At 58.5% G+C, this 19,867-nt stretch overlaps 2 protein-coding genes across 2 annotated transcripts in view; both read left to right on the top strand.

Annotated features, from left to right (window-relative positions):
• The window catches only part of TUBGCP2 (tubulin gamma complex component 2), a 29,701-nt gene extending 28,980 nt beyond the window's left edge, over nt 1–721 (top strand). The window contains exon 17 of the mRNA XM_084264792.1: nt 417–721. Coding sequence (XP_084120918.1) covers nt 417–522 — 106 coding nt within the window. The 3' untranslated portion in view covers nt 523–721. The remainder of the gene's footprint in view (nt 1–416) is intronic.
• A 1,551-nt stretch (nt 722–2,272) lies between these two features.
• ADAM8 (ADAM metallopeptidase domain 8) lies at nt 2,273–15,897 on the top strand (the record flags this gene model as incomplete). The annotated part of the gene is made up of 21 exons (XM_084264716.1): nt 2,273–2,348; nt 3,615–3,724; nt 6,559–6,635; nt 6,960–7,038; nt 7,133–7,209; nt 8,269–8,455; nt 8,923–8,988; nt 9,103–9,171; nt 9,745–9,914; nt 10,018–10,099; nt 10,764–10,912; nt 11,166–11,343; nt 12,088–12,177; nt 13,077–13,272; nt 13,497–13,596; nt 13,692–13,875; nt 13,978–14,055; nt 14,166–14,250; nt 14,428–14,542; nt 14,650–14,827; nt 15,145–15,897. The coding sequence occupies 21 exons, from the start codon at nt 2,273–2,275 to the stop codon at nt 15,298–15,300; spliced, it is 2,502 nt and encodes an 833-aa protein (XP_084120842.1). The 3' UTR covers nt 15,301–15,897.
• Between the last annotated feature and the right edge of the window lie 3,970 nt (nt 15,898–19,867).

A 19,867-nucleotide genomic window follows, 5' to 3' on the forward strand; every position in this document is an offset into this window, starting at 1 on the left:
TCCTGTTCCTGGGCACCACTGAACAAAGACTGACCCCATCCTCCTGACCCCACCCCTCAAGGTTTTATCAGCATTGATAAGATCCCCCCTCAGTCTTCTTTCTCCAGGCTAAAAAGTCCCGAGTCCCTCAGCCTCTCCTTATCAGAGAGGTGTTCTAGTCCCCTCAGCATCTCCATAGTTCTTTGTTGTCCCCTCTCTGATAGCAACCTATCCTTCCTGACCTGATGAGCCCATCACCGCATGCAATATTCCAGGTGAGGCTTCACCAGGGCAGAGCAGAGGGGCAGGAGAACCTCCCTTGACCCGCTGCCCACACTTTCCTTCTCCCTTCATCTACCCATTCAGCTGGCTGCCTGCTGCTCTTGGGTGGCGTTGAGCAGCTCACTTTAACTTCTGGATTTCTTTTTCCTTCTTAGGTTGGACTTCAACGGATTCTACACAGAGCGCTTGGAGCACATGTCTGCTGAGCGCAGCCAGAAGGCATCTCCCCTGCTTCCCCACCTGGCTGTACATGCCCAGTGAAGCCTTCTGCACCAGCAGAGAACGGGACGCTCGCTCGCTCCAACCCTCTGTGTCCCCAGTGTGAGCTGGAAGTGAACTGTAAGGTTTGTCCCAGAGAGACGATGAACATTCAGTCTCCTGACACATATGGCAAGGATCTGTCTCTTCCCAGAGGCTTTTGTGAAGTTGCTGTTGGGTTTTTGCTGTGTTGTGATGTGTTTGTGGGTTGTAAAGTAATTAAAAAGAAAAATGAATGGGGGCGGTTTTGTCTGTTAACAGAACTTCAGGTGCAAATTCGTCTTTTAGGTGGTTAAAGTTTGGTCAGCTCACAGAGATTTGGCTCAGCTGCCATGTGGCCTTGTTTTGGGAGGAGACCCTCGGTGGGGGTTTGCTGGAACAGGCTTCCATGTTGTTCTGGAGGAAGCTTGTCCTTGGTGATGGTGCCCTGCCACAGCCCAGTTTGGTGTCCCATCCCCTCTTGTTAAATTTGGCATTTCCTGGCTGGTCCCACTCTGAAGCACTAAGAAATAGATTACAAAACAAATTGGTTTGCAGGAGGGGGTTCTCTCCTCACAAGTTGCTACGTGGAGAAGACAAGGGGCAAGGCGTCACACTGGGAGAGGTTTGATCTCAGCATAAGAAATTACATTACAGGGAGAAGAATCCCATGCTGGAACAAGCTCCCCAGGGACACGGTGGAGTCCAGGTAAAGGGTTTTAAGAGGACAGGGGTGAGAGAACATCCTCTGGGCTCCCTTCCCTACAACAGGATGGACCTGATCATCTTCAAAGGTCACTTCCAACTTAGGATAGTCCATGGACAAGGGGGAGACAGCAGTCAGCTCTATAGCAGAGTGGAGGGATGATCTGCCTCTGATCCTGCGGGAGAAGGGAAATTCCCAAGTACCCCCTGATACACCCCAATGATTCATTTTCCCCCAGGCCACTTGACAGCTCAGTCCCCTGTGGTGACCCCAGCCCCTCCAGCATTTCAGTATTCACATCTCACTGCTCCACTGACACCCCCCCAACACCCCCAAGTCCCACACACCTCCTGCATTGCCTCAGGAATGCCCCAGACAGGCCACGCCTGTCCAGTTGACACTGCTCAATGCCCCCAGCCCCTCTGTTGCCTCAGAGCTGGGCAGACACCTCCAGTGTCCCATGGACACCCCCTCCATAGCTCACAGACTCGCTCTGTGCCCCACAGCCACCTTTCCATACCCCATGGACAGCCCATCCCCAGTGTCCCACAGGACCACTCCCCACTGCTTCCATGCTGTCCAGCCTGGTCCGCCCTGGTCCTGAGCCCTCCATCACCTCAGAGCCGGTGGAGGTTCCCGGTGCCTCCCTGTCGTCCCCCCCCCATCCCTCCCGGTGCCCTGTGGACACTCCAGGACATGCCCCTAGAGGCAGCGGACCCTCCCTGGTGCCCCTCGGACTCTCCCCAAAGCCACGCAATGTCCCAAAGCCAGGGACACCCTCCCCTCTCCCCGCCCCAAGATGCTCCACATCCACCCCCTTCGATACCTCCCAACCCCTTCTCGATGTCCCACGGCCTCTCCCCGATTCCTCACCACAGTCCCCTGTGCTGTACGCACCCCCCGCCTCTCCCAGCCCCGCTCCGCACGGAGCCCCCCGCCGGAGGCGGCCCCATCCCCGCCCCGTCCCTCCCCGTCCAGTCCCGTCCCGCGAGTGCCGGTGACTCACGGCGGGCGGGGGCTGCCGGCGCGGCGGCACTCGGGGCCGGGCACCGCGGGCACCTCTAAGCCATGGCCCCGGCGCTCGCTTTGCTCCGCCGGCTCTCGCTGCCGCTCCTGCTGCTGCTGCTGCCGCCGCCGGTGCACGGTGAGCGTGGGGCGGGCGGGGGTTCGCGGCACGGCCGGCAGCCCTGCCGCGCCCACGGGACGGGAGTGAAGTTTGGGGGGCTGGGGACAAAAGCCTGGCTCGCCGGATGGGGAAGGGGGTGCGTGTGTGTGTGGGTGGTGGTGGAGGGTTGGAGGTACCGGGGCAGGGTTGGAGGTACTGGCGGGGGGATGGGGATGCTCTTGCCGGTGAGAATTTAGGGGGGAGGCGTGGGAAACGGCATGGGAGGGGAAGGGTGAGGCGAGAGCTGGGTTTGAGGTGGTCTTTTGGGACGGGTCAGCGCTCGGAGAGGTTCCAGTGGCTTCATCTGCCAGGCTGAACCCGGAGGTCGCTGGAGTACGGCCGGCATCACTTCCCTAACCGTGCTCGAGGGCGAAGGACGGAGAAAGGGGCTTTGGGAACCAGGCTCGCCTCCCTCACCCAGCTCTGCCCGCAGCCGGCCCCATCACGGCCGGATGCTTTTGGTGACCTCCGCCCTCGCCTCGCCGTGCCCCCACCGCCACCCCGCACAGATGGGGCACCCGCCGTTATGTAAAGAAAGGCACCTCAGCGAGGAGGCTCCCGAGAGCGAGGGGAAATTTGTCACCGCCAGCCTGCGGCGTGCGTGGCGGGGGGACTGGTGACTCAGTCGGCCGAGGGGGTGGTGACGAGGCTCCTGGCTCCTGCTCGGTGCCGTGGGCGAGGGCCGCCAGGCACCCGCAGACGGAACACCCCGCTCAGCTGCCGCCTTGCCGGGAGCTCTGCCGGCCCCGTCTAACCCTGGGAGCACGGGCATGGCTGCAGCAAAAGCTCCCGGTTTGGGGTTCCCCAGGGAAGGCGAAGGTTTACTCTAAAAAAATGTCTCCCTCCTGACATCAAAAAGAGAAGAGGGAGGAGGGATGAGCCAGCCCGGATGCGAGCTGCTCTCCGAAACACAGTCCCCAGCAGCTGCCAGACTCCGAGTCACACGCTGTTGGCATCAAGGCAGCGAGCTGAGGAAGCCCCGTCTTTGGTGCACCAGGGTCTCAGTGGGGTTCCCAGGCCTGGAAGGGACCTGCTGTCCTGCGGGTGATGCTGGGCGCCCTGTGGGTGCTGGGGCTGGGGCAGCCGGAGCACCCCTGGAGCCCACCAGACAGTTGCATTCCCAGCAGGTGTTCCAGGACCTGATGGTCTTGGCTCCTTCCCACATCTCTGTGATGGCTGCTTCTGTTACCCCCCAGCTCAGTTGTTTCTGTGTGTCCTGGCTCAAAGCTCCTTGACCTTTCTCAGGCTTTGCCGCTGGGCTGGAGGAGAGGCTCGCCCATGTGGAGAAGTACAGCACAGTGACCCCGCGTGAGGTGCCGGCGCCTCGGGGGAAGAGGGACCTCTCTAGACCACCAGTGAGTATCATCACATCCCCAACACTAGCTTGGCTGTCTTGCAGGGGGTCCCACCACCATGCTCACAGCAGCACCCTGTTAGCCCTGGACCAGAAGAATAACCTGGTGCCCATTGTCTTGAGTTGCCTCCATCCCAGAAGGTGGAGATGTTGAAGCAGTTGATGGGATCAGCTTTCCCAGCCTGTTTTGGGTCAAAATAGGAACAGCAGATAGCAGGATGGACTCTTGGATGACAGGGGGTGGGGGGGGTGGGTTGGGCGGGGACTGCTTTTCCTAATGCTTTCTTCAGAGACATAACCCAGCAGTGCCACTTCTTGCAGCCTTGCAGTGATCTTGTGACATCTGGTCTTTGCTTAAGGAGGGATTTGCAAAGCCTCAATGAGCTGTAAGCGCTTTTCTCGCTGCGTTTGCTGAGTTGGGGGTTTTGGGTTTGTTTTTTGTTGGTTTTTCTTTTCGGCCCTTGGGACAAGGAAACGAGATTCATAAAGTAGCAGAAAGCCACATGAAAGAAAGGCAGGGTTATTTTTCTTGGGAAACCTTGTAATTTGGGGGAAGGAATGAGGTTTGACTCAGGAGTTTTGACTGCTCGGGGTTGGTGCCCATGGGATGACGGCCTTGACCTCAAAGATGCTTTCCTCCTTGCCTTAAAGTGAAAGTCAGCCAAATACAGGGATTAATTTTCCAGGACTGACTTTAGCACCTGATGAGGTGGAGGGGCTGGGGACATTTATTTCCTAGTAAATTCTTCATGCAGCACGTTCATCTGTGATTCAAACCCCTTCTGATAAGCGAGCTTCAAAAACACTCCCCAAAAGCATCTGTTTTCTCTGCTCTAGAAACCTAAACTTGTCCATGAGATAAACATTCCCCAGGCTATTTAGAGACACCATCTGTGCTGAGCGCGCCAGGCGGCTCTGCACCGATCCCCGCCAGAAAGGGGACCTCACCCATCTTGGGGTTCCTTTGCTTTCCACGGCACAGGAGAAGACATCTGCCTTGAGCTGTGGTATTGGGAAAACCATGGGTTGCATGTGGGTTTCATCTTCCACTGGGTGGTCCTTGGACCTCCCAAACCTGCTGTGTTGAGGGTATGAAGGCTCCCGCATTTCTTCTCTTCTACGAAAGCTGGGTTTGCTCTCCCTGGTGAGGGTTCTCAGCAGGGCTTGACCACCACCATGTCCCTCTTTGAAGTGGAGACAGGTAGTTGGATGGGCGTTTTCTGAGCCAGCTCCTCCTGTGGCTTTGCGTTGACAGTCTCTGTCTGGGATGTGCGTGGGCCAAGAGCTGGTTCCTGGTGCAAGGGGATCAGAGCAGCTGGGACACGTGGAGTTGGTCCAGTAGAGCGTCTGCCAGGTGAGGTGTGACACAGACCAGCCACCCTCTGGCTTTGCTTAAATTGAAACTTGCTCAGCACAGCCACAGGGTTAGCAGGGCTCAGGCGGTGCAGGGCTCAGCTGCCAGCGCTCACAGACCTTCACAGCTGGAGCCCTTGCTGGTAGGAAAGGGGGGGACTCAGGGAAGCTGTGTAGTGACTTTCCTTCCTTTCTTTCTTTTAATTTGCCCTGTGGCCGTCTCTGAGAGACGGTCCCTGACCCACTTTTTAAGACCTCCTCTGGCTCCGGCGCTCCCAAGGATAGCACAGCCTTGCTTGGTCAGCAGACGTGGCATGGGATGGCTGCGTCAGGCAGGAGATGCATTTGCTGGGGGGGACCCATGAGCGCAGCTGGGGCTGGATGTGACCCAAGCCCGCCGCCCTGGATGGGGAATGCAAACCGGGTAGAGCTGAGGGTGCCCCAGTGACCTGGTGCTGAGTCAGCGGGACTTTCCGCTCGCTCTGCTCCAGCTCCCGCTGGATTGTGGTTCCTCTCACCCCCGGCAGCGCTGAGCTGCCTGATGACAGCAGGTGCTGTCATCCGCTCTGGGGAGCGGCCGCGTGCCTCACCCGGCAGGAATGCCGGCCCCGCGGGAGACTCCTGCGCTGCCTCCGCCCTGGGGAGCCCGTAAGAGGTGGCCCTCAGAAGATGTCCCCTCAGAAGAGGTGGCTGCGCAGCACAGGCAACCAAGGGTGTCCCTGGTGCCCCTTGGTACAGGGCACCACACAAAGGGATCGTCTTTCTCAGTGAGCTGGGACCTCTGGAGGGCCCAACCTCTGCAGATGAAGATGACAAGACAACCCAGAGGGAAACACTTCTTTTGGAGGGAAATGTCCATCCCAAGGGTTCAGGGCTCAGCCGGGCTGAGCCACAGCCACCCTGACCTAGCCATAGCGACTGGAGACTGGACTTGAGAGGCCTTGAGGCCCCTTCCATGGGCACTAGGGTGATGCTCAGGGGAACAGGTATGTGGTGCACATTAAAATCTGCTCTCGGCACCAGATGAAAACCAAGAGAAGGTTTTTCTCTAACTGTGATGCTGTGTGTCAGGTCAGGAAGTCTCTGCTGATAGGAGCCATTGGGGTCCAGGGACTTTTGTGGCTCAGACAGTATAAGTGCTGAACTCTGGCCCCAGAAAAGGAGCTCCTTGACTGATGAGTAGGATGGGTTGGCTTCTGGCACAGACATTTGCTGCCACGTGTCAGACACGGGAAATCAGACTCTGCTGACTCTTTTTTCATTGGTGATGACCTGTTCTGTGTCTCAGGATGTGCTGGGGATTTGTGTGGTTGCCCACATGCTTGCTTTCTGCTCTTCTGGTTTCCTGTGTCTTTACCGGATGCCTCCAGTCCCACAGATGCTTTCCGCAGGGCAGATGCAGACCTCTTTCTGGGCACATCCTCCCTTCTGCAGCTCTTACTCCTGGTGACGGTGGGTCTGTTCCATCTCTCTTTCATGCAGAGCACCTACCCTGACCACATCCTCTACAGTGTGCATGCGGAAGGCAGGGACTACCTCCTGCAGCTGGAGAAGAACAAGTGAGTGTGGATGGGCACAGCAGGATGGTTGGAGGGGAGCTTGCTTCCCACCCTTGCAATGAACATCCCTTCCTCAAGGTCCAGCACTACCACACCAGTGGTCTAAGCCCTCAGACCAGATCTCCACTAGCAAAATATAATTTTTGGGTTGTGGGTTTTTTTCCCATCCTTGCCAAACCGACCCAAGGGAGGTCATGGGCCCACCACACCCAACCTGATCAGCCTCATCCCCACCATACCCAAAGCAATCAACCTCATCCCCAAAGCTTTCCATCATCTCCCCAAAACTGGGGTCACTGCTGACAGCCCTTCTGCAACCCGCAGGGAGCTGCTGGGGCAGCACTACACTGAGACACACTACTCAGCCGATGGCACAGAGGTCACGGAGAAGCCGGACGTTCAGGTACGGGTCTGGCTGTGGGAGGAGATGTTCCCTCACTCCTGTGGGGACCTGCTGGGCAGACCCACTTCACACCTCTCTCCTCTCTCTGCGGCAGGACCACTGCTTTTATCAGGGCCACGTGCAAGGATACACTGACTCAGCAGTGAGCATCAGCACCTGTGACGGGCTCAGGTAGGATCTCCGACTCTCCTGGGTCACCGTGGCTGGCCAGAGGACAGCATCAAGCCTGGCCTTGGGGCAGACCACGGTGCTGCTGGCACAGCGGTGAGCCAGTGCGATCACACCAGTCAGCCACGCACCGATGGAGGGAGATCTCAGCGTTCCCCTGAGGAAGAGCAGATGATGTCCCTTTTCCTCTCTGGCTCGGTGCCCAGCAGGAAAGACATGCGGCACTGTGCAGCTAAGGCTGCAGGTTTGGAGGGGATTGGCTGTCCTCTTCCATGGGCTGCAGGGGGAACACCCGCTCCACCATGGGGTTTTCCTCGGGCTGCAGGGGAATCTTTCTTGCTGGTGCCTGGAGTGCCTCCTCCCCACCCCTCTTCACTGGCCTTGGTGTCTGCAGAGCTTCACACATCTTCTCATGCCCTTCTCTGGGGGCAAAAAGCAGCTGCTTGTGTATTTTTTTTTTCCCCTCTTTAACTCTGTTCCCCCAGAGGTGCTACCACCATCACTGGTGGCTCTGTCAGGCCTGGGGGGAAGCTCCCGGCAGCTCCTTGTAGAAGTCACCCCTGCAGCCCCAGACCCTCCAAAACCTCGCCCTGCAAACCCACTACAATTCCCCAAAAGCTGCCTTGGGTCTACCTCTCTGGACAGCCTGTCCCAGGGTTTTGCCACCCTCCCAGGAAAGAAGTTCCTTCTCATGGTTAGGAGGAACCCCCACAGCTAACCGTGCCCCAGGTCAGCTCTCCCCTGTAGCACCTCCTCTGTGTGCTCTTGGGCCAGGTGAGGCTGCAGGGAAGAGGCACCCAGACCCTTGCATTGCTGTGAGCTCCTGCGCCCTGCACCTCTGGTTTCATCCACATGTCCGGAAGGACCTGAGTCTCACATCCTGCCTGTGGTCTGTAGCTCATCCAAGCTGCCCATGGAAGGCATAAAGGGCTGGGTTGGTTCCCTGGCTGGGATTTGGCAGCTATGGCTTGTGTTGCAGGCCCTTGCGGGGGTACACGCAGCGTCTGTCCATGTCCTGTGGCACATTTCCCCACCTGACGCCCGCCCTCTCTCTCTTGGCAGTGGGTTTTTCCGGGTGAATGAGACCATGTTCCTGCTGGAGCCCCTGGAGGGGGCTGTGGCTGGCCAGCACGCCCTGTACAGAGCAGCCCACCTGCGGGGAAAGCGCGGCACGTGCCAAGACACCGGTGCCCCCCTGGAATATGACCATGAGCCGAAAATTCCTGCGGCCATGAAGCTCTACCGCTGGGTTAAGCATTGCATTGCTTCTCCTTCCTCTAGCTGAGTTTGCAAGAGCTGAGGCCCTGTAAAGTCCAGGAGAGAAGTGGGGCCATACCACGTCTCGTGGAGACGCTCCTCTCCCACACATTGCTGGTCAGGTACCCAAACATGAGTTGATAGCAGTGGTCTGACTCCTGGTAGGAGTAAGTCACCAGATCCTGTACCACTAACAGGAGCATCTTCCTCCCTCATGAGCACTGCGATGCCCACGCAGCCTCTCCCATGCCTTACCCCAAGAGCAGGCCCAAGTTTTTCCCCAGTATGTCTGAAACCCCTGTCAGAGGAACACTGGAAAGCAGAGCTAGAAGACCCACTAGCCTTGGATAACATTGGAAGATGCCCTAAGATCCAGCACAACCCCTAGGAGGGTCAGCTGCGGGGCTCGGGAAGCTGCGGAGCCAAGACCCCTGTGCTCACTTTCCTCTTCCCTTCCAGAATTCAGCTCCCGTACACAAAGGTCCCCGATACGTGGAGCTGGTCCTGGTTGCGGACAATGAGGAGGTAAGCGTGGCAGGGGGGTGGGGAGCAGGGCTGAGCTGGTCCCTGCATTTTTGCTGCCACGCACTGCAGCGATGCAAAGCCAGCCTGGAAATCCCTCTGTGTCCTTCCCCCTAGTTCAGGAAACACAAGGACTTGCGCACCGTGCAGAACCGCATGAAGGAGATCGTCAACCACGTTGACAAGGTAACTCCAGGGGTCTGGATCTGCCCTCTCCTCTCCCTCACGTGCCCTGCACAGGCATGAACACAGTGGAGGAGAGACCTGCACTGGCAGGGTGATGGAGCTGGAGCCCATCTCAGGCCCAGGGGTGGGCTGCTGCAGGGTGACCCGCTCCCCCGGCCAGTGGGGTGTGCAAAGCAGACATGACAAGCAGCCCAGCCCTGGCCCTCAGGAGTGTAGGATGGTTGCCTCACAGGTCCCTCATAATGAAAAGGATAAGAAAGTGGGGTTTTTTTTCCTTGCAAACCCTGGGAGCATGTCCCAGAGCTGTGCTTGAGCTGGAGCAGGTGCTGATGAGTGGGAAGTGAGGGGTGCAGTGCGCTCGTCAGTCAGCAGTGTGGGAGCTGCATTCCCCAGCCTTCATCAGAGGTCCCAGGGTCTGTGGGGTCACCCTAGCTTGTGTTATTTATTGAGGAGGGGTGAAGCAGCTGAGGTGGGGTCCTGCACTCGGTTGTGGTTCCCCAGGGGAGGTGGGACCTTCCCTCCACTTATGCAGCTCAAATCCAAGTGCTCTGCTCGGACTGTTTGCCACCCCAGCTTTATCAGCCTCTTCGTCTGAGGGTGGCCTTGATCGGCTTGGAGGTGTGGAGCCACAAGGACAAAATCGTGGTCAGTCCCAACCCAGAGGTGACACTGGACAACTTCCTCCACTGGCGGGAGGCAGAGCTGCTGCTGCGGAAGCCGCACGACAATGCCCAGCTGATCACGTAAGGACAGGGGGGCAACCACCTCACCATCCTTGGACCATCACCACCACCATCTCACCTGCTGCCTGGACCATGTGGTCATGGTGGCATCTCAATCCCACAGGGGCATAGACTTCCATGGCACGACTGTAGGGCTCGCCAAGAAGCTTGTGATGTGCACCAGGGACTCAGCCGGTGTCAACCAGGTGGGTCCCACTGCTCGGACACTCCCTGGGAGAGCAGCAGCAGTCCAGCAGTCTGCACGCCCTGCATTGTACCTCACAGAGCGAGTTTCTCCTCCTCTGGTCTCCAGCTTTCTCTCTCCACAGCCTTAGGGCTGGCACTGGTCCCTGCATCTCTGAGCAACCGACCACCAGAAAAGTTTCAGGGCTCCAGGGGAAGGGTAGCTGCAGCAACCCCCAAGGGTGTCTGCAGAGGGGCTTGACATACCTGAGCCCTGAAGAGCCTTCCAGAGCAGCTGTGGACACAGGGCTTCTCCCAGCCAAGTGGCGGGGACTTGGCTTGCAATGGCTACTTGGCCATCCTGGCTGTGCTCCTCATTCCTCCCCAGGAAGGGCATCCTTTGCTGGAGCGGGTGTGGCTGTTCACAGGACCTCTGGCTGTCCTGAACCACCACAAAGCATTGTTTCAGGGTAGCTGCTATACCTAAGCTCACCTACACCCCTGAGAGCCCAGCCTGGGGGTCTTTGGGGGCCACAGGACCAGGTCCAGCATTTGTCATCCCCTACCCCAGCATGGTAGCATTAGGGAACGAATAGCAGCCAGCAGCAAGGCCTGGCATGGAGTGGTTTAAGATCCCAGTGGAGATGCTGTGGAGAGCACTTGAAGCATGCTGCACTTGTCCAACAGGATCACAGCATGAATCCTATCGGTGCTGCATCAACCATGGCTCACGAGATGGGGCACAACCTGGGGATGTCTCACGATGAAGACGTTGCTGGCTGCCGCTGTCCTGTCCCCAAAGCTGATGGAGGATGTGTCATGGCGGCGAGTGTTGGGTGAGTGAAGGAGAAAGGGGACTATCCCCTATCCCTGCCCAGCAGATAAATCGAGGTGTCCTCCAGTACTGTCTTGATGGGGTGAAACCTGTGAGACGGTCAGGTCTGGGTGGACACTTGAAGCTGCACTTCAAAAGTCCGTTGCTGCCCTTGAGTCTGTTGGTGGCCCTCCGACCTCTTCCTGGGCTGGTGGGCGCGAGGGCTCTCACACGTTCATCTCTGCTTATGACTCTCTGCTTCTGTGCCCGTTCAGCTTGGTTTACCCCAAGCTCTTCAGCCACTGCAGCGAGCAGGACATGTGGCAGTTCCTCGGGGACCCCAGGACCAGCTGTCTGCTGAACGTCCCCAGGGCAGATGAGCTGTACGGAGGGCCGGTGTGTGGGAACCAGTTTGTGGAGCGGGGAGAGCAGTGCGACTGCGGCACGCCGGAGGTAGGGGTGCTCTCTGAGAGCCCAAGAAGGAGGGTGGGAGTGAAGGACCTGAGACTTATCATTCAGACTCAGAAAAGGCTGTGCAAGCCTCTTCCCTGGACATCATGTTTTGCCAGACTCATCTTCCTTACGTTCCTGATGTTCCTGCTGAAAAATAACTCGTGGAGATTTGTTAGCTCGGAGATGTGCCCCTCCCCCAGCCCCTTCATGTAGCTGTGCTTTTAGCAGGAGTGTGCCTAGGAAAGATGGGCTTCTCCCCAGTGTACCTTCTGAAGGGGGACATCATGGCACATCACTGTCCTTTCAGGAGTTGTGCTCAGCGTTTCCTCGTCCTTATCAGCCCATCGCTGCGGCGCAGCAGGGAGGTTTGGGACAGGCAGCCGGGCAGCGTGTCCGGGATAAATCCCTGGGTCACAGCGGGGACCGAAAGGACCCGATGCAGAGAGCACAGAGCTCCTCCTGTTTTCTCCTTCCCAGAGATGTGCTGCCAGGGAGCAGGGGCCCAGGTCAGGTCCCATCTTCTGCAGAACAAACAAACAAAATCTCACCCCCCTGTCCTTCGGTTTGGTGTTGGTAGTGGGGGTAACTGAGCAGCGGGAATGGTTCACGCCTGGGGTGATGCTGTGCCCTGCGGTTCCGCCCGCGGTGCCTGCGCTGCACGTGGACTCCTGGTCCCCCGGAAAGGAAGGAAAGCGTCTTTCAGGGGAGCTTGTGGGAGCGTTTCCGTCTCTCCCTGTCTCACAGGAGTGCTCCGACCGCTGCTGCAATGCCAGCACTTGCCAGCTGAGAGAGAGAGCGGAGTGTGCGCGGGGGGACTGCTGCCAGGACTGCAAGGTACTGCTGCCGGCTGGGGGCACCAGCTTGCCGGGAAAGGGAGGCGGTGGGTGCGTGGTCCTGCCCCGGGCTCCTCTGGAGCTTCCCGGTGGAGGCAAGGTGCCTCTGTAGCCCAAAGGATCTCTGCAGCAGATCCTTCCCAGAACCAGTTGTGCCCCATGGTTTGATTGGGAATCATGCTTTCCAATGGATGCTCTCTACATGGACAGTCAGCATGTCTGACTGGTTCTGGCATCCTGGAGCCAAGGTCCCCTGGCTCTGTCAAGTGCAGGACGAAAGCTGTCACAGAACTTTACAGCAGAGGTCAACAAGGTCTATTTCTGGTCCAGGAAACCAACCCACTCCGTTAATCCAAGAGAAAGAGGAGTTTCAGGGCCTGGCACAGGTTGCCCAGGGAGGGGCTTGAGTCACCATCCCTGGATGTGTTTGGAAAAAGGGTTGATGGGGTGCTTAGGGATATGGTTTAGCATAGGATGGGAATGGTTGGACTCGATGATCTTCAGGGGTCTCTTCCAACCGTGTGATTCTGTGTGTGTGAGTTGGTTCCTGCATGGAGCCATAAGGAATACCCTGGTGTGAGGTGGCAGGACTGGACGAGGACACTGGGACAAGTCCAGACTGGAAGTGAAGCACTAGGTGTTGCCTGCAGGGAGGGACTCTGCTATGGGAGAAGCCAGTCTGAGACCTGATGGCATCTCTGTCCTGTGTGGTTGCTCAGTCAACAGCAAATGTCTTTGTGCCAGGGGGACACCAGCTGCGGTGTCTGATCTGTGGAGCATGGGGAGGTGTTTTGAAGACCAGGGTGCTGCCAGGGGAGGGGGGAGCAGGAGGGCGTTGCCCTTGTGGGTCTGAGGATGCAAGAGCATCGAGGCGGTGCCAACATCCCCTTTTCTGTGCAGGTGAAGGCTGCTGGTGTGCTCTGCCGGGCCAGCAAGAACGACTGTGACCTGCCTGAGCACTGCACTGGCCTCAGCGCTGAGTGCCCGGAGGATGTCTTCCAGGAGAATGGCATCCCCTGCCAGAATGGCAATGGCTACTGCTACAATGGGGCCTGCCCCTCCCACGGCGAGCAGTGCCGCGCTCTCTGGGGTGCAGGTAGCAGCTCCCCCACCCTGCCTGCTCTCCTCACCCCACGTGCTGGGTGACGTGCCTGGAGCCCCAGCTCCTTGGCCCAGGGCGTTGCTTAGCTGCGTGCCCCAACTCCTACTTCCCTAACTGGGGCGCCGTGGCTGGTGGCCCTGAAGCGTGGCCACCGGTGCTGGTGTTACTGGCTTGCTGTGGGCTCTGACACCGTGTGACCTTTTCTGTGTGTCCCACAGAGGCCCAGGTGGCTCCTGACATCTGTTTTAAGCACAACAGCGAGCAACACCTTCACCTCCACTGCCTCACTGAGTACGGGAAGCAGCCTTGCAGCCCCAAGTAAGGAGCTGGGGAGGTGGCGTGGCAGGAGTGGGGGGGGGGCTGAGCAGTGTCCCCCCTCCCCGTGCCGGTGCTGACAGCCACTTCTCCCACAGGGACGTGAAATGCGGCACGCTGCTGTGCCTGAGCAACAACGCCAGTCCTGTCTTCGGTGCCGGCTCCTACTCCCTCTTCTTTGGCCGCTTCAAGTGCAAGGCAGTCATCGCCAGCAATGATGCCAATGAGGTGGTGGCAAAGCTCAGGCTGGTGCCTACTGGTGCTAAGTGTGGAGAGGAGATGGTGAGCATGCTGGCTGCCATGCTGGGGCGGCAGGGGTGGGGAGACGGCTGCTGGCCACGGGGACCTGGGACACCCTCCAAACCCCCTTGCCTACCCCCCCAGGTCTGCTATGCCGGACGCTGCCAGAACCTCCTGGTCTATGGCAACAAGAACTGCTCGGCCAAGTGCAACAACCATGGGGTACGATGTCAGACTGTCCTCCCTCTCCTGGAGCAGCTGCAGGCCCCAGGCAGCAGGCCCCGGCCTCTGCGGCATCCCCACCACCCTGACGCTTCCCTCCCTCACCTCAGGTGTGCAACCACAAGCGCGAGTGTCACTGCGAGCCGGGCTGGGCAGCACCCTACTGCGAGCAGAAGATCTCAGGGGTGGCAGCAGGTATGGCTCCCCCGCAGTGCGCGGCCGGCTCCGGCTCCCTCAGCCAAATGCATGTGCGGGGCAGAGAGCCTGGGGAGGGGCCCAGCCCCCTGCCACGGTGCCAGCAGGGGCTGCCCCATTCCCACCTGCTGGCCCTGGCATCGAGGTGCCAGCCTGATACCAGCTGGGTTTCCGCAGGGAGCAGCAGCCTGGTCCTGGCTGCTGTGCTGGCTGTGCTGGCGCTCTGCGGCACCCTGCTCGGCTGCGGCGTTCTGCTCCTCAGAAGCAGGGGGATGTGGCACTTCCAGAAAGGGTAATTCTCCTCACGAGTGCCCCGCCGTGGGGCTGAGCCGCAGCCATACAGGTTGCGCTCGAGGGGTGCCTGGAGCAGCCCCTCATCGTCCCTGTGCCCCCCCACAGGAGGACACCTGGTGGGCCCGCTGCTGGCCTCGCCAACCCGCTTTTCCAGGAGGGTGGCCAGGCACAAAGCCGCCGCCGCCATCTGTCCCTGCATGACATCGGCCACCCCAGCCTGCTCAGCAGCACAGCAGCCCCTCGGGACGCCTGGCTCCTCAGTTCCTGCCGCCCGGCCCCCCAGGTAAGGGAGCTGCACAGGGCCCCAGCGCAGGGTGCCCTCAGCAGCATGGGTGGGAGAGCGGCCTCTCACTCCCATTTTCAGCTGACCCTGACACCAGTCCCCCAGGGAACACGGTCAGCCCCTCCAGCTCTCCAACACTTTCCCCTCCCCACACCCCCAGCCTGACCAGCCCCATGTGTGGGGCGCATCCATAGGACATCCCACCTGGCTGAAGACTGAAGACTTGGTGGGGAGGGGGCCCTTCTTTTTCCCCCTGCCCTCCCCCCACATCCCTCCCTGGCACCCAGGTGAGGGACTCATGTCTGTCCTGCCCCCAGGTGAAGCCAAAGCCACCCAACAAGCCTCTCCCTGCCCTGAAGAGCAAGGCACCACCAGGACTAGCCCTCCCTCGCCCCCCGATGACACCTTCCTCAGTCTGCCAGGGGAGTGTCCCCTCGAAGATGGCCCTGAAGCCACCCCCAGCCAGGAGGTGACCAAGGATGCTCCAACCACCGCCATGGCTGCTCTGGCTCTGGCGCTCAGGTGGCACAGGCACGGGGGCTGCCCTCTTGCTTCCACCCTTACTTGAATCGCTTGCTGGAGCCTCCCCCGGGGAGGGCAGCAGTGTTTACAGATATTTGAGTTGTGCCTTAACAGACTTCGTATCCTCACGGCTGGCCCAGGGAGAGCCATCAGCTGGGGCTGTGTGAGGACACCACAAGCAGGGATGCCACCAGCTCTGGTTTTGAAGCCAGCCCTAAGCTGGTCCAGGCTGTCCTGCACCCAGGGAGCTGCTGCCTTTTCTCCCAGCATCCCCGATGTGTCCACTTCCTCATCCAAGGAGCTCCTGGCCTTGGCTGCTGGACTCATGGGACAGGATGACCATGCCCTGGGGCCACTGTCCTGGCTGGGCAGTCAGGCAGTGGGGAGTCTCGCCAGGGGCTTTGGCAGGTCCAAGCCAGGCCTGGCTTCCTTTCTTCTCTCTGGAGTTACTGCTCTCCTGAAATGGAATTTCCTGGGAGCCTTTTTACTGCAGCTATTAACTTATGACCTGTGTGCACCCACGTTGAGCCTCCTGTTGTGAAACCAGGCCTCCCCCTTTTTGATATACTTAAGGTTGAAGGTTTTTATACCAATAAAGACTGAAGGCAGTGGTGTCACAGCACGTCTTTTGGCAGAAGGGCTGCTTGGGAGGGATATGCCAGGGGTAGAGCCTGGTGGGACAAGGGCTTGAACTGAGCTCCCCAGTACGGGGCCGGAACCACAGGGGCTGAAGGGCAGCACCTAGTGCCAGCTGCAAGGGGCTGCAGGATGGAACAGTAGGGCCCCATGATACCCTCTGGCAGCCCCAACTGCCAAAACAGTCCCCAGGCTTGCTCTGCAACCCAAGGCTCTCTTAATATGACTCCCATTAGCCCCCATCATCCTGATCCAAGACAAGGATTCACGCTTGCACCCTGGCCCCTGTGCAGCCATGCCTGCCTGGGCAGCAGTTCCACAGGTGAGGGCCCAAGGGTCTCAGCTCCTGCACGAGCTTCAGAGGACAGCAGAGACACAGATCTCTAAGCAAGGTCCACCAGCCCATGGTTTTATTTGAGCCCAGGCTGTTGCCAGGGCTCCCACGGCAGCAGTCACTGCGGCTGGGGCCAGACAATTAGGTGCAGCGTTACTGGGGGGTGAGGCACATGTCCCCCCAACATTCCCTTGCTGGCACCAGCCCTAGGACACAGAGTCACTAAGGAAATGGTAACAAAATAATTTTATTCTGCTTTATCAAAAGCACTTAACACTGTGCATGTAAACCTGAACGAACGGTACCGTGTTTCCCTAAAGAAGGTGGATCCAGTGGCAGACCCCTGCAGCTCACAGGCCTTTGGGATGTAGAGAAGAGTCCAATCCCACGTTCCTGGTTGCACTCGTGTTCCTGCTCCACAGCTCCCAGCACAGAGGATGCTAAGCCCAGACCAGGGTGCTAAAGCTCCCTCTTCCTGCACACCCACTCGCAGAGGGATGTAGGTTTTTGCAGAAGACACCAAACAAGCACTGCACAGGACTTCAAAGCACAGGTGCATCCCCAGGTGTCCTTCAGAACCTGCTGTAGGAGGGACCAAAGCACACCCACCCAGAGCAGGCGATGCTAAGCCAGCATCTAAAGGATGTTAAGCCAGCATTGAGGCTCAGGCCCGAAGGGGAGCAGCTTTCCCACTCCCCGCACAGAGATCCCTGCTCCCATCACTGCCCAGTTATTGCTTCCCCTCCTGCCCTTGCTTCTTGCCCTAAGACTAGCAGAACCCATCCAGTCCGTGCCAGCACTGGGCAGTGCCCAACCCCAGCAAGCACCACATGGCGACAGCCTTCACCTCAGAATTCAACCAAAGGAGCTGCTGCAAGCCAGCTACTGCAAGGAGAGTCAAAGAGGTGTGACTGCACCAGCTGCTCAAAGCCCTGTCCACAGCAGAAATGGGGCTTTGCAAGTCAAACAGCACTTCCAGGAGACATTTCAAATGCCACAGCTATAAAACACACTCTGGGGATCATCCAGTCCAACCCCTGCCAGAGCAGGAGCCCCTCCAGCAGGCTGCGCAGCGCAGTGTCTGGGATCACAGGGTCTGAATGTCACCAGAGATGGAGACTCTCTGGGTAGGCTGGCCCAGGGCTCTGCCACCCTCCCAGGAAAGAAGTTCCTCCTCAGGGTTAGGTGGAACTTCCTCTAGTCCAGTTTGTGCCCACTGCCTCTTGTCCTGTCCCCGGGCACCACTGAACAAAGACTGACCCCACCCCTCAAGGGTTTATCAGCACTCATAAGATCCCCCCTCAAACTTCTCTTCTCCAGGCTAAAAAGTCCTGAGTCCCTCAGCCTCTCCTTATCAGAGAGATGTTCTAGTCCCCTCAGCATCACTATGGCCCTTTGTTGTCCCCTCTCCAGCAGCTCCCTGTCCTTCCTGACGTGGGCAGCCCAGCACCACACACACATGGATGTCTTTCCTGCTCCTCTGCCCACCAGCGCCCTTCAAGGCTGCTCTTTGCCAGGATGGCACCATTTGCTTAGGCCCTGGGCAGCCGAAGACACAAGTCCTTCCATGCAGAAGCTCAGTGGTCACCAGAGCAGGACCTGCAAGGCACAGGGCTGTTCCACAACCCCCGTGCACTTGGGTGCCCACAGCAAACACAGAAGAAAGCTCTTCACCTGGCAACAGCAGCACATTTCCTCTCAGAGTCGCAGCACAAGGAAGCCCGCTCACACACAAACCCCCCAGAAGCCAGGGCTGGTGCTCAGCACATTCAGCTGGGCTCTTGCTGGAGCGGGGATCCAGGCTCCAGCCACACCAACGGGTGAAGAGGAGCTGGTATCCCGGAACAGAGGACCAGCTGGACTCTGGGAGGCTGCAGACAGGCAGAGGAAAGGAAGACCACCTGAAATCACTGTGCTATCACACTCCTGGGGTACCCAAAATGGCCCAGCAGCAGCAGGAGAAGCAGGGTCAATGCATCCTCGCTCTGCCCCAGAAACTGTGGAGAGGCAGCTGTGTAAGGCACCGCATGTCACCAAACTTCCTTCGGGGAGGCACTGCCATCTTCTGGGTAAGCCGCGCAGAACAGGAGAACAGAACTGGGAAGCCTGAAGCCCACACACAACTTGTTCGGAGAAATCATTACCCAGAGGTGAAGTTCAGGCCCTTTGCTTTGGGCTGAACGTTTCACCAAGGCCGTTCCTCCCCACACCACGAGGCTACAGCTGGTGCCGGGAGCAGATTTCCAAAACAGGAACGACCCTCTGAGCACCAACCAGCCCATCTGCTGAAGCGCCCCAGGGCCAAGAGCTGCACGTTGTGGAGACAAGAAAGCAGGATGAAGGAAAGCAGGACAAAGGCAGGGATGCGCCAGGCTGGAGGAGAGGCGACCTCTGAACATGCAGTGAGTTCAGAGTCAGGCAATGTCACGGTGCTACCAGCTGGGGAATGGTGCTCCAGCTCTTGCCAGTTGCTTCCCCAGCCATCATCTTCTGGGATCATGGCAGAACACGACAAGATACAGGTCCTAGAAACAAGCACGTCCTCACAGGCAAGGGAAGGGCAGAGGAAAGAGGAAAGCAGGTCACATCAGCAGATTTCTCCCCAGCAAGCACATCTCTTTCTCTCACCCTGGAGTGGGATGTGGGGAGCAGGGATTGGATATATTACAACACCATCCTGCCAGCACTGTTGGCGAGTCCAAAGCCCCACAATGCAGCAAAGCCCAACCAAAGACGAGAGAAACAGCAGCAGACTCCCCACTGTGGCTGTTCAAGGACACAGAGGTCAGGTCCCACTTCTTGGAACAGGGGATTTTGCACTGGGGAGCAGTGATGCTTCACCTACTTTGTGGCTCAGGTGTCAAACATCTGATCTGCTGCAGAACAGGGTCCCTTCACTCTTCTCTTCTGCTTCATTCTGCCAGCACAGCAGTGCAGTGGAAATTCAGCCCCCTTTTCCCGGCAGAGACCTCCAGGAAGGCTGGAGAGGGCTGAGCAAGGATTTCCCAGCTCTGTTCCCAACCGGCTGCTTGGAGGTGCTCCGTGCACTCCAACGTCTGATTCAGGGTGCAAGGTAAGACCCAGCCACCCTGCTGAAATGTACTGCAGTCGGTCACAGGCAGCCAGCACGAGGCTTCCGCTTGGAGAGGGGGTTACAGAAGACCCTTAGAGATGGCTTGCTCAGAGTCGTTACCTAGCACTGCTGCCTAGAGGAAGGAAGGTTGTGGCTATGCAGATCCTAGTCAACCAAGCTATTCCACACCAAACCACTCCTTACCAGGCCTGGCCCTGAGCAGGAACATGCAGCCACCATCAGCTAAGGAGAGCCCACGCCACTGGAGTCCTTGAGAAGAGTTAGACAGCACCGGTAGAAACCCTCCTATGAGTCCACAAAGTGAAGCTTCATCAACAGGACAATGGAACCCTCTTCGCTTGGCCTCAGCAACGAGGGCTGGGGAATGACTGGTGTGCAGTAACATAGTACTTGAAGCCACATCTCCTACTTCCAGAGTAATGCCTGCTAAATAATTGCACCTACTGCAGAAGGC

This window comes from Gallinula chloropus (genome assembly GCF_964237585.1).
Source record: "Gallinula chloropus genome assembly, chromosome: 5".
Taxonomy (NCBI): domain Eukaryota; kingdom Metazoa; phylum Chordata; class Aves; order Gruiformes; family Rallidae; genus Gallinula; species Gallinula chloropus.